Here is a 14,489-nt window from a genome sequence, read left to right as displayed (position 1 = left end):
ATTTGCTGGCTGTCAGCAACTTCTCTCTGCCCCAGCCTGGTTGGTAGTTATTGCTGTCAATAGCACTAGGTTCAATACCTCAGAAATGTGGATCAATAAACTCAGCACGTGCAGGGTGAAATGAGCTTTAGCTTTACCTGGGAAAGGAGGAGGAAAGATGTGGATTCTCCTCCCTCTCTTCTTCCTTCTGTCCCTCCCTCCCTCCCTCCCTCCTTCCTTCCCTCCTTCCTTCCCTCCTTCCTTCCCTCCGCTCTTTCCCTCTTTCCTTCCTTCTCCTGCTCATTGTCCTCATCTTTCTCTAAGAGCCAGTGTTTTGCTGCCTCCTCCAGGGAGCCTTTTGCAGTCAGTCCTTGAAGAATTCATTGCTTCCTCTTAGGACTCTCCATCACTCTGCTTCATCTTCTACAGCCTTTATTGTTGTCTGGTGCACTGCTTCAGGGAAGGGGCGTTTACCTCTGAGAGCTGGGTATCCAGCAGAGACCTGGCACCCAGGAATGGAGGCAGGCATCCCCACCACGGCCCATTGGCAGCTCTCCGTGTGGGTGGCTGCTGTAAACGTGTCTAGCTCTAGAAGGAAGAGAAGGGGGACAGAGAGGGCCTAGCGGTTGTATCTTAGCACAAGGTGCCTAGCTTTGTTTATTGCTCCCAGGCTCCCAGGCACCCTGCAAGGAAGCATTGCAATGATGCTCCTGTAGATGAGGAAACGGAAACAAGAGAGAAGAAAGTCACTCTTGCAAGCACATACCTTTGAGAACTTAAAAAAAAATTTTTTCTGCCTCCAAACCCTGTCCTCTCACTGCCGTACATGTGTCCCTCCAGGAAGGTGTGATTTGGGTGTGATCATAGTCAGATTTTAATTTCCTGTCTTTCCTTATCTGGACCCTTGCTTCCGGTTATATTCACAGACCAGCAGAGGTTCAGGGAAAGCTGCTCCAGGCAGGGGCTGTCCACCTGGGTCCATGCTGCAGGTCCGGGAAATGACGGAGAGATATTACATTTTTATTTTTCCAGTCTCTCATTGTAATTTGGCATTTCCTTCTATTCCTTGTTTCCTTTGTCACGGATGTCTTAAAATATAGTTTATGCTCATCTCTACTTCCAATTGATGGTTGTCATTGCCTGTGTTACTGGAGCTCTTTATTTAAGACGTCAATAAAGAACAGGCATGTTATGATAGTACAGCTGGCTTTTTAAAAATGTTTTGATAAGTGGCTCCTTTGGGAATACCTTTTGCATTTGATTTTATGCATTTAAAACCATTATTTTAAGATGTGCCCTTTTGCTTCTCCAGGCTGACGCAGGGGTCCTGGGCACCAAGCTAGGAACTCTGTTCTCTAGGTCCGATAATTATTTGGATTGAGGTAAAGCAGGCTATTTGGTAGTAATGGTCACAACCACACAAAAGCAAAGGTATTGTGGAGTGGTTCACGTAAGTGTGCATTCATCCATTCATTTATTCATCCAGTCAACATCTGGGTGCCTGCAATGACCCAGACACGTTTCCAGGTACTAGGCTGCAGTGAGCACTACAGAGGCCCTGCCTTCAAGGAGCTTTTGTCATCTCATGTAGTTGCCATGATAACCCAAGCGTTAGGTGCTATTATCCATGATCCCATGCATGAGGAAACAGAGGTCCAGAGTTTGCAGAACTTGTTCAAGTTTTCTCAGCTAGTAGGTATTGTTATTTGAAATCTCAGCTGGAAGGACCCTTAGTGATCACCTCATCGTTGTATAAATGTGGGGCCTGAGGACCAGAGAGGGGAGGGGGTCACCTGGGGACACACAGCAGAGTGAGGCAGAGCCGGACTCCTCCAGGCGGTGCTCCTCCTGCCAGAGGGCACAGCCCCATTTGCTCTCCAGTGCTGGGCTCTTCTGGCTCAGGGAAGGCCCCTCTGCCATCTCAGATCACCAGGTTCTCCCCCTCCCTGGGTGTCAGGCACACTCCCTGCTGGGCGTTCTGAGCAGCTGCTCCTGAGAAGCCAGTGGCTCCCCTCTGCAGCCCCTGGAAATGAGCTTCTCTCAGTGATGAGAGCCATGCTGGCTCTCAATGGCTTCATGTGGGCTTTTCATGAATACATAATCCTCAAGCCTTAGCATCAGTCACTGAACCTCTTTTTTTCTTCTTCTTTATATGATGATAGGATTTGCAAGGGACAGGAAAAGGGGTAAAGAGGAGAATTTCTGTGACTGAAGAGTTGGAGCAAGTACAGGGAAAAGGGGAGGCTCTTTGCCAAGGAATGATGTCCTCAGAGATCAGATGGACTCACGGTCACTGTGCATGCGATGGGATAGGAGTGAGGGTCATGCTTTATCTGACCTTCCTGGGGAAAGCCCTGGTGTGACAAAACTTCATCAGGCCACTAGCACTCCGCAGGGAAATCTGCCTCCACGCCCCCATGTCCAACTCCCCTCCACCAATTCCCTAGATTAAGATCGGCCCCTCTGCAGTCTGCTCTCCTGGGTGCCCTGTCACTGCTAACTGCCCTCCCCATCCAGCCTGGTCACTCCTAACTGCCCTTCCCTGCTGGCCTGGTCGTCCCCAACAGCCCTTCCCGACAGGCCTGGTTGCCCCTAACTGTCCTCCCCTGCAGGCCTGGTTGCACCCAACTGCCCTCCCTGCAGGCCTGGTCCTCCCCAACTGCCTTCTCCTGCTGGCCCAGTCACACCTAGCTGCCCTCCTCTGCTGGCCTGGTTATTCCTAACTGCCTTCCCCTGTACACCTGGTTGCCCCCAACTGCCCTCCCTTGCAGGCCTGTTCCCTCCCAACTGCCTTCCCTTCTAGCCTGATCGCCCACAACTGCCCTCCCCTGCCAGCCATCTTGTGGTGGCCATTTTGTGTCCACATGGGGGCAGCCATCTTTGACTACATGGGAGTGGCCATCTTGTGTGTTAGAGTGACAGTCAATTTGCATATTACTCTTTTATTAGATAGGATAGTCCCATTTTTCAGATGAGAAAATGGAGGCTCAGTGTTTCAGAGACTTCCCATGGCCTCACAGTGAGTGGATCTGGAAGCAAACCTATCTCCTAGCCATAAGTCTCCACTGCTGCTCATGCTGCTAAGGCTCAGGAGGCTCTCTGAAACCCAAGGCGGTGGGCTGGGAGGGAAGGTTGGTTATTATCAAGCCCTGTCCTGGTTCCTCCCTCCCTGGGAGCCCAGGAAACAAGGCTGCCTGTTGTCAGCAAAGAATGATTAGTCTGAACCCCTGGGGGCCTCATCCCTATGTCCCTGCCTGGGCCCGTGTCATCCATTCACACCTCTCTGCGAGTGGCACAGACCTTCCCAGGTGTTGATTAAGAGCAGGCGATGCCAGCATCTGTTCCCAGCCATGCTTAATGCTCACCCTGGTGGGGCTCAGCCAGCTTGGCCAAATGGAGCCCAGGTGCTGCGTTCACACAGGAGCCATCAGGCAGGGAGGGATGGCAGCCTCTCTCAGCCAGGCGAAGTCTGGCTAACTCTGTTTTGAAAGCAGTATTATCGGAAAAAATAATTAGGGTGTCAGAGCTGCTTGGAAGTATCTTTGGACAGTGTCTATACTTAATAGGTGCAGAAATGGAGACAGAGAGGGTCCACAGAAGAGCCATAATCTTAACCAGCTCAGTCCCTGGCATGTAGTAGGTGCTCAAATGCAGAAATAGAGACAGAGAGGGTCCACAGGAGAGAGACAGCCTTTTTTTTTTTTTAATTATAATTTTTTAAATATATTTTATTGATTTTTTACAGAGAGGAAGGGAGAAGGATAGAGAGCTAGAAATATCGATGAGAGAGAAACATCGATCAGCTGCCTCCTGCACACCTCCTACTTGGGATGTGCCCGCAACCAAGGTACATGCCCTTGACCGCAATTGAACCCAGGACCTTTCACTCCACAGGCCGACGCTTTATCCACTGAGCCAAACCGGTTAAGGCAAGAGAGATAATCTTAATCAGCTCTGAACCTGGCATGCAGTAGGTGTTCAAATATTTGAATGAATATTCGAGTAGATTTGTATTGGGTTTTAGAGTCTGGAAAACAAGTTTTTATGTGCTGTCATTGCACTCTCAAAAATAATTCTACATGTTTGGGAGCTAGAAAGATGTTCCCACTTCACAGATGAGAAGACTCAGGCTCAGAAGAAACTTCATTGGGGAGGAAGAATGTAGGTTCTGGAGTTGGACATACCTGGGTTCAAGTCTTAATTTCAGCAATGAATGACCTGCAGGTTTCCTATGTGAATGGCAGCTGCCAATCCCGCCTGCTGTGTCTCTTTGTAAACACAGTTTTACTGAACACAGCCATGTTCCTTCATTGCATTTTGATTATTGTTGTTGCATGTTTTCTATGGCCACTTATACACTATAAAAGCAGGATTGAGTGGTTGGAGCAGACTGTGTGGCTGGTAGAGCTTAAGATATTTACTGTGGATCCCTGTACAGAAAGTTTGCTGACCCCCACTCTGCCTGGGGTGTGTGAGGTACTTCATGTTGGTTTTCTTCTCTCAAATGAAGGAGACATGGCTTCCTCGTGGTCCTTTCTCTGAGGCTTTACAAGCCTTGTAATTCTCACACTGTGACCTCAGAGTCTGCACTTAGAAGGGCTGGGGTCAGGTGGGAATATTTTCTTCTGTCTTTCCTTTCTCTTTAGCTTTCCCAGTCTCTTCTCCTAGTGTCTCTGCTCTTTCCCACTCATGCAGTGTTTTATCTGCATTTCATTCTCTGTCTCTCTGTCTCCTTCCCCCACCTCTCCCTCTCCTCCTCTCCACATGCACACAGTTGTTCTGTTTTCCTTCACAGTTTCTCCTTTTAGAATCTGCTTCCTCCTCTCTTTCTCCTAATTTTTATTTTTGTCTCTCTTGTTACACTTCTGCCTCCATCTTCTTCTCTTTATGATACTCTTCTGAATCTATGTCTTATCTATGTGTATATCTTTCCATCCATATCTGTCTGTCTGTCCATCCATCTATCCGTGTGATTATCCATTTATCTACTCATTTATCCACCCATCTATTATCCATTCATCCATCAGTCTATCAATCCATTTATTTACTCATTCACCCATTCATTTATCCATCTAAATACACATACATACATACATACATACATACATACATACATACATACATCTTCTTCTGGATGATTTTTTCTGCCTCTTTGTTTCTCTTCTTTCTTTCTAGCAGTTTCTGTACATGTTGATCTCTTTTCCTTGTTCTCACACCTTCTCAGACAATCCCTCTCTCTGTCTTTATCTCCTCCTTTCATTTCCCACTTGAACTTCTCCCTCTCAGGAAGTTAATATTTTAGTAGCCTTAATGTGGCCTCAGGATCCTCAACTCTTTCCATGATTCAAAAGTGATAAGTCCACCAAGGGCTTCAGCTCAGGAGCTACTCATTTTCCCCACCCCTGTCACCTGCAGGCACTCTGTGCAAAGTTAAGGAGGGAAGAGAGGATCTGGCAGCTCCCTCAGCATCTCCTCCTTCGCTATGCACTTCAGGCTGAGCAGGGAGGATTTGGACCAGGAACCCAGAGGTGGGGGTAGGCAGGGCAGTCCTGTGGGAGAAGCTCTCTGGAAGATACTGATGGGTGGAGGTCAGACATAGTAAGCTCAGGGGAGCTGAGCTTTGCCCAATGTCACTGCTGCATCCCCACTACCTAGAATAGTGTCTGATACACAGCAAGCACTCAGAACACAGTGCGATATATGGGTGAATGAACGAATGAATTTGAACACTTTTGAAGGATTTTTTAAGGATGTGACGGGGGGGAAAAAAGGCAAAGATGAGCATTCTCGACCAGTGGTTCCAACCATGGGCAATTTGATTTTTAAGGGGGGACAATTTGAGAATGAGTTATTAACAGTGAATTTTTTACATTTCTTATGGTTCTTGGGGCCTCATATACAGTACATAAATATGTACTGCGACATAGTTATGCATTTTAGTTTTCTATTATATGTTTTAAAACTTCATTTGCTGTTTTTCATATCACTTCATATTATTATTAACAATTTCTTAGTGGTTTCTTCCTCAGTACTTCGACTGTCCTTTTCTTTTTCTTTCATGAATGCCATGTTCTTTGGAAGCTTGTTTAGACCAAGTTAATGACCGTTTAGGCTTCCTCCATGTGAATAGGAGTTCACTTTTTTAATAATAATTACATGTCACAGGGGGGCATCAGGATTTGAGAGATACTTAAGTGGGGTGTGGCCAGCAAAAAGTTGGGAATCATACAGAACAGCATGATTAAGGATTCCGAGAGGTGAAGACACATAGGGTATTCAGGTTCCCTCTTCAGGACTGGCCCTCCCATCTCAAGGTCATGGCTAGTGGCCTGCAGCTGTGCCCCTTACCGGACATTTCTTTCAGCCACAGTAAACTGCCTCACCCAACAGTACCCCTTCCAGGTGGCAGCGCTTGGCCCATGACTGGCTGGATCCCTGCCTCCGTCAGGGACATCTGTAAAGACCATCACAGCTGCTCCGAGCTCCCCTTAGGACCAGCTGAGGCTGACTATCTACATGGCATCAACCATATTGCAGGCCAATCTCTTCCTTTGCCCAATCCTGCCTTAGACTTCCTCCAACGGTATCCCACGTGGGCTCCTTGGTAACGCCCCATGTGCACTCCTCTGTTCCAGAGTCTGTTTTTAGGGAATCTGACCTGAAACTGTATATTTAGGGAATGGGAAGAAGCCCAGGGACCAGACTTATAAAGGACCTTGAAAGCCAAGGATGTGAATTTAGGTTTTCCTCTATAAGTAATGGAGAGCTGTTGATCAGTGGGTAGCTAATTAGAGCTGGAATTTAACAGTTCACTGGCAGTCAGTACAAAAGATCAGACAGAGGCAGTAAGACTGTAAACAGGAAAGAAGTTAGCAGACCAAACCCTGGAGTTCCAGGCCTGATGAGGGAAAGGATGGGAGAAGGGATAGAGGGTGGCCCAGGACATTACCAATAGTCTTAGGATCTCTGCTTGCTAAGAGCACATGCACAGGCATCTCCTCTCACAGTTCCGGTTCTACAAGTCACATGTCATGGAGCAGCACAGTGCCTCTCTAATGCCCATATTATCTCCTGCAATGGTGGGCATCTTAGATATTCCAGTGCTAGACTATTCCTTGCCTGGACCTTTCTCAGGAATATAGACTCCGGAAACTTCTATCTGTATCTCTCACCTAATAGAATTCTGGAAGAGCCATAAGTCACGGTAACTCATCCAGTTGTATCTCTTGGGAATCTCATTTGGGAGCAATCATGCTTTTGCCTAAAATCCCATGACCTTTCTTCCCACATCCATTGTTACCAGTCTTGATGGTGTGACTTGCACACAATATTTGTGGCTTGGCTTTTACAGGCTGTGTAATTGGGGCTAAGTCCCACCCCTTACATGGTTTTGGTGTATATCCACAGAGTCAGAATAGTAGGAGGGTGCCCATTTTGAAGAGTTGCCCCGGGGAGGTCAGGAATATGTAGAAACATAAATGATGCATGTTAAAGAGTTGGGCAGTGGGAGGAGCTTGGTACAAACTCCATTTTTCGTGATTGTGAGCTGGTGGTCATCAGTAAGACACTTCTTCACCTTCCTCAGCCACTGTTCCCTATTGGTTGAATGGAATTTGGATGCCTTCTTCCTACAATTATAAGATTCATGAAATAAAGGTTATAAAGTTCCAATACAACCTTATTTTTCACAGGTAGACACACATCATGTCATATGATAATAAACCTATTGGATTATTTTGTTTTTCTTGTTTTCTTTTTAGTAAGGTCATTGTATCATTTTCTTGATTATATGCAGTGGTCGGCAAACTCATTAGTCAACAGAGCCAAATATCAACAGTACAATGATTGAAATTTCTTTGGAGAGCAAACCTTTTTTAAATTAAACTTCTTCTAACGCCACTTCTTCAAAATAGACTTGCCTAGGTCATGGTATTTTGTGGCAGAGCCACACTCAAGGGGCCAAAGAGCTTTATGTGGCTCGAGAGCTGCAGTTTGCCTACCACTGATTATATGTATAGTAAATTATATTGAAGGTAATGAATGTACAAATTTTAAAAAATCTATTGTCCTAGATGTCTCTGGGGTTTAACCATCCCCTCTCTCTCCAAGGGAAGAAGCGATGCTGTCCACCTACTTTGAAACCATCAATGACCTGCTGTCCTCCTTTGGGCCAGTCCGCGACTGCTCTCGGAACAATGGGGGCTGCACTCGCAACTTCAAGTGCGTGTCTGACCGCCGGGTGGACTCCTCGGGCTGTGTGGTAAGTGCCCATCGGCTCATGAACATGGTGGTAGCCCAAGGTGCCAAGGCTGCTTGAGGGAGCCAGTCAAGGAGGATCACTCTACTCACAACTCCTACCTCTGTGGCCTCAGCAAACCAGCTGCCTCGGTTTCCTCATCTGTAAAGTGGGACAATCAAACATGCCTTGTAGAATTGTTGAAAGAATGAAGTAGGATATTAGAACTTGAGTCCCCAATATACAATAGGTCCTTGAAAGCTCTTGGCTTCGGGAAGCTTGCAGCTCATTTGGGAATGGGGTGGAGAGGTAGGGCATGGCAGTCTTATCTCTAATAGCACCATGAGGGGCAAGTCAATGCAATGTCCAAAAAAGAAAGTTTTAGTTGAAACTCACATTTGTAGAGGCTTCCTGGGGAAGCTGGAGTTGGAACTGGTTTCAAAAGAGGGGACCCTGCCTTGGCCAGTGTGGCTCAGATGGTTGGACATCATCCTGTACACCAAAAGGTTGCTGGTTAGATTCCTGGCTAGGGCACACTCCCCAGTTGGGGGATTGATCCCAGTAGGGGGTATGCAGAAGGCAGTTGATCAATGTTATGCTCTCACATCAATGTTTCTCTCTTCTCCCTTCCTCTCTCTCTAAAAATCAATAAACTATTATTTTTTTAAAAATAGGGGGTTCATTTATATTAGTAAAAGAGCATTGCTAGCTAATGTATGACAAAAGGATGGTGAATATGTAGTATGGAGCTTTGTTTAGTGTCTAATGTGGGATAAGGGCACAGAAGAAGACAGGTGTGGCCTATAGAAGAAGATGTCACTGGATGATATTCCTCCATAGGAATGACCTAGGCCAGTGGTCGGCAAACTCATTAGCCAACAGCACCAAATATCAACATTACAACGATTAAAATTTCTTTTGAGAACCAAATTTTTTAAACTTAAACTTCTGCTAATGCCACTTCTTCAAAATAGACTTGCCCAAGCCATGGTATTTTGTGGAAGAGCCACACTCAAGGGGCCAAAGAACTGCACGTGGCTCCCTAGCTGCAGTTTGCCAACCATGGCCCTAGGCTGCTTATTTAAAATGCAGGCGTGAGAAATGTGGATGCTACAGAGGGGCTTAGGTCCCAGTATTTGTAACAATTTAAAGAGTGTGTGTGCATGTCACAGAGGCAAGTGCTGCCTTGGAAGCATTGCCCTGCAGGCTGAACTCCTACCCTGGCATTCAGGCCCTTTCTAGATTCGGTCCCCTTTCCGTCCTTTTACACTAGAGCCAAATGGAGCTAATTAGAGGTTGTTCTCTGAACAGATACGTGTTTGTTTACTGCCTCGGAGCCTTTGCTCAGGCTGGATTTTTTTGTGTTCTTTTTTTTGTTTTGTTTTGTTTTGTTTTGTTTTGTTTTGTTTTGTTTTGCTGAGGGGGTTGTTATCTAAAGTGAGTAGCTCCCCAGCCCATTTTATTTAGCAAACAAGTAGACTTCTTTCTGGATTCATCTCCTTTGTCAAGCCTTTCCCATCCTGGCTTGGAGAAGAGGCCATGCTCTTCTAATGATCATCACTGTTCTCTGTGCCTACATCTGTCCTGTCATGTGTGGTGATTTATTGCACAGCCTGGCTCTTCGCAAGTTTATCTCACAACAAGTTGAGGGAAACCCATGGAATCTGTAGATTCAGCTCAGGGCCCCAATAGTTCCCATCTCTGTAAGTGGGCAGGAATGGGAGTTCCTGCTCTGGACTAGACTCTTGGTAAGTGGGTTCCTAAAGTGCTGACACAACAGCTGGCAACTGGACTGGCCAGGAGACCAAAACAGAGAAGCTTCTAGAGAATGAGATAATGCAGTGCAACTGTGTTTGAGACTCAAAGATCCAATGTGCCTTCAGAGGTGGATGGGCAATTGGGGATTATATTGATTAGAATTCTTAGGATTGTAAAAGACAAACTCAATGCAAACTACTTTAGACAAAAAAAAAAAAAGAGGAAATATATTGGCTCAAATGAAAGAGGAGGCACAATAGGCTTAAGAGGATTAACCAGTGTCATTGGGATCCCTCTCATTCTCTTAGTTCTGCTTTCCTCGTCACCCTGTCCTTCTTGGGCCACTCAGTGAATCCTGCAGGACAAGAACATCTCCTCAAAGTTCCTCCTAAAGTCATGGGATTCCTCGTAAGGTCATGGACGAACTTGGTCCTCAGCCCTTCCCTGTACCAATCACTGTGGTCATGGGGAAGGATGGGGCTCAACCCAGAACCAGTCATTCCTGGGGCTTGAGCCAAATGGCCACTGCACCTAAAATGTGTGGTAGTGCCGAAACCGGTTTGGCTCGGTGGTAGAGCGTCGGTCTGCGGACTGAAAGGTCCCAGGTTCGATTCTGGTCAAGGGCATGTACCTTGGTTGAGGGCACATCCCCAGTAGGGGGTGTGCAAGAGGCAGCTGGTCGATGTTTCTCTCTCATCAACATTTCTAGCTCTCTATCTCTCTCCCTTTCTCTCTGTAAAAAATCAATAAAATATATTAAATAAAAAAAAATAAAAAGTATTTAGTGAGTCGAGGGAAGGTATAGACTCTCCAGGAAAAGCAGAGTGCAAGTGACAGAAAGAGGGGCTGTGGCTGTGTCCTGCAGACTATTGCAACCCAAGCCTTCACTTTGCATGTTGGAAAAGTGAGGCCCAGTGAGAGAGAGAGGAGGGTTTGGCTGAGTCTTAGAGCTAGTCAGTAGACAAACACAAGGATGGTGTTGTCTCCAGAACTTAATCCTTTGTGAAAGGATTAAGTAGTCTGTCTCTTTTCCCTTTTTCCATTAGTTCTCTTTTCCTGAACTAATTCAGCTCTATTTGAGGTTAGATGTCCCAGAAAAATGAAGCCTCAGAACACGGAGGTGTGTGTGTGTGTGTGTGTGTGTGTGTGTGTGTGTGTGTGTGTGTACCTGCACACACATGAGTGTGTCTAGGCAAGAATTGTCTTTTTTCCTCTCATTAATGTAAACTGGAAAGATGAAGAGACAGGGAGGAGGAAAGCCAAGAACATTCGGTCCCTGGAGGTGAAGAGAAAATTCCACAGTCTGATGAGGTTGTCAAAGACCTTCCTCACTAGATTAAGGATCTAATGTTGAAGCTGCACCTTCAGGGCTCGATGGCTGTTAGGCAGGCTTTCTCTCCACACCTTCAGAGGAGACGGATGAATACCAGCTTTCACACTGAAATGTAACATCTCTCTCATTTCTCTGCAGGCTCTTCCTCATGCCTGCAAAGAGAAACTTTTTCTGACAGCCCCTCTTTTAATAACATCCACATGGCAAAACAATGATTTATATTTTTAGAGCACTTTTAGAGTTCTGAAGGAATGTCTACACCCAATACCTAACTCATCTTTAGGACAAATCTGGACAGTGGCTTCCCTCATCCATGTGGGAAGCAAACGGAGTTTTCAAGGTTTCACCACAAGGTGGCAGAATGGAGGCCCAATGACATGTCTTCAATATTATTCTTAGTGCCAGAAGAAAAATAATTGGGAGCTGAGAGGAGGTGGCAGCAAAGAACATTAGAAAGAAGGCTGGTCTGAGTGAATTTGTCTTACGCGCTGACATGGTCATTAGAGAGCTTTATAATCCATGGTGACCTCATTAACCTCTGTTTATTAACCTGCTACAAAGGGAGCAATTGCTCTTGAACTCATAGGTTTTCTGAAATTTTAAAGAGTATAACTATAAATGATTTGGGAGTTTCAAAGTGCCATTTATGTGTGAGATGATAGGACTTCAGATGCTGATGTTTTTATGTTCTATTTGGAATGTTGAAAACTCAGGAACACACCATATTTAATTTTTTAATGTTTCTGTAACTGAATTTCATTTTTGTTTTGTTCCATTTATTAGTAGTGGAAGCTTAATTCCAGTCAATTTAGGTTTCCTGCCTCCTCCTCCTTCCTAAACATCCCAGTTCATGGGGCACCTGGTGTAGGCCTAAGGCACGGAGGTCAGGGGGTGCTTTGTGTTGGACCGTCACCTCTCAGTTCTGGTACCTGCTGTCCCCTCTGGCCCTGGGCCACCACTCTTTTCTCTCTGGCATATGTCAGGATCCCTCCTTTCCCAGGTGACGTATAGGTATGTGTTCCATTCCAGCATCTGCTGCCATGTTCTGTGCATCTCTGCCATAGGTCATTTGAGTCGAGCAGGCTGAACTCATCAGATGGCTTCTCCACCCTATGGGAGCCTGAGGCAAGGCCAGTACCTCTCACATACCACTTTGAGGCCAGGATCTGAGGGGAGCTGGCTGGAGCCCTTCTGACCCAGACAGACTATTTATAGGTAGCTGTTTTATGACAGGGACGGCACAGGACCATATTTGCCATCCACCAAATACTGCCTGGCAAGAGAGGCACAGATCCCTTAAGCCCACATGATTTTCTTCTTTAAAAATCCTCTTCTTTCCTCATTCTCTGTGTATGTTGGGGGGGGGGGGGGCGAGGGGGCGGGGGGCCTTGCCTGGCACCGTTCATGTTCCCCGCCACCCACCCCTGGTTCCCCATTTGCCATCGGGTGATGGGAGCCTGCCAGCCAGGGGAAGGGACCGAGAGGTGGTCAGTGCATCTCATAATGACTGATCGAGCGGTCATTCTGGTTGTTCCACCATTAGGGTCAATTTGCATCTCACCCTTATATTAGATAAAATATATTGGATTATTTTACCTTCTAATTAGACCTCAATTTCTGAAACCCATTTTTTTAAATGACTTCTTTGCTTGGTTTCCTGGTTTGGCTATGGTCCTCTTCCCCCTGGGATAAGGTGGTCCTCTCATATGCAGTTGCCCAAATTGGAGAAGGTCATAAGGTGTGTGGTAGGCAGAATAATGGCTTCCCCAGGCATGTCCACATCCTAATGCCTGGAACCTATGAATACATCAAAGGGAGGGATTAAATTCACATGTGGAATTAAAGTCGCTGATAAACCGATTTTAAAGAGAGATTGTCCTCAATCAGGAGGTGGGCCCAGTGGAATCACAGGGTCCTGAGAGGTGGAGGAGGGAGATGGCAGGAGTTCAGAGTGGTGCCCCATTGCTGGCTTTGAAGATGGAGGAAGTGGGTACATGCTCAGGAAAGTCTCTAGACGCTGTAAAAGGCAATAATGAAACCCCCACAAAATCTCCAGAATGCAGCCCTGCGGACACCTTGCTTTTAGCCCAGGGAGACTTTTAAGCTATGAAACTGTAGGAGAATGAATTTGTGTTGTTTTAAACTGCAAGTTCATGGCAATTTGTTACAACAGCTAAAGAAAACCAATGCAGGGCGGGTGAGACGCTGGAAAGGGAGGGTGATGCAGGAGATACTACATAAGGAATTATCCTGTTATTTCAGTTTTCACTTGTTTCCAGGGAGACACTCGCCTCCTGACCAGGGTGGAGGAAGTGACAATGAGCAAAGCGTCAGAAGAGGGAGGGAGACTTGCGTTCCTCTAAGGTGCTGAGGAGTAGAAAATTGTTATCTATTAGAAATGGTATCCACCTGACAAACGTAATTACATCAGCGAGGCGGTTTGAAAAGCCAGCTCTGTTTCCGCTTATTGTGTGTGACAGAATAAACATCGCAAAACTTTAATCAAGATAGAGGATGAAACCAAAGAAAACTGTAAGCCCTTAATCATGGCAGGACGCTGAGGACAGTTCCGCCTTCTGAGTCGCTGCTGCCCCGGAAGCATGTCACTCAAGCTGTTCCTCTGGGTTATCCTGGTTTCCCCGCTCAGGAAGGGGCCCCTTGATGGACTCAACCCCAGACATTTAAGTGAAATAAATGCCAATTCACAGACCCCACCTCCCCCTTCCAGTGATCTGTGGTTGCATAGCAAACTGTCTCCCCAAATTCAGTGGCTTAAAACAACTAGCTGCTTTTGCTCACAGTTGTGTGGATCAGGAATATGGGAAGGGCTCAGCTGGGTGATTGGCCTCTGGTCCAGGACAGGTGGGGTACCTGAGGCTGGGGGGCTCGAGTCCACAAGAGCCCCTCACCTACCTATCTGGGGCTGGGGCTGAGGCTGGCAGCCAGCCAGTGGATTCAGGCTATGTGGGATCTCACCTTGGTCTGTGGACTCCAGTGCCTGCCCGTGGCCTCTGCATTTGGCTTGGGCATCTCACACCAGGGAGGCTGGGTGTACAAAGGAAGTATCCCAAGATCGAGTGTCCCAAGAGCCTAGGCAGGGGCTTCAGGGCTTCTTAGCACGGGTTTCAGATGTCCCAGAACCTCATTCCTACCACATTCCATTGGGCAAATGGGCCATTAGGT

General features: G+C 46.6%; 1 protein-coding gene across 3 annotated transcripts in view; it reads left to right on the top strand.

Moving 5' to 3' along the window:
* Positions 1–14,489, top strand: part of ASTN2 (astrotactin 2) — a 700,862-nt gene that overhangs the window by 394,165 nt on the left and 292,208 nt on the right. For all 3 annotated transcript variants that reach the window (XM_084898878.1, XM_084898877.1, XM_084898876.1), the window contains one exon: positions 8,089–8,239. In XM_084898878.1, the coding sequence (XP_084755004.1) occupies positions 8,089–8,239 (151 nt within the window). The remainder of the gene's footprint in view (positions 1–8,088; positions 8,240–14,489) is intronic.

Source organism: Pipistrellus hanaki, assembly GCF_964339955.1.
Source record: "Pipistrellus hanaki genome assembly, chromosome: 11".
Classification (NCBI taxonomy): domain Eukaryota; kingdom Metazoa; phylum Chordata; class Mammalia; order Chiroptera; family Vespertilionidae; genus Pipistrellus; species Pipistrellus hanaki.
The sequence above is the reverse complement of the archived record's forward strand: the minus strand, read 5'-3'. Positions and strand labels throughout refer to the sequence as shown.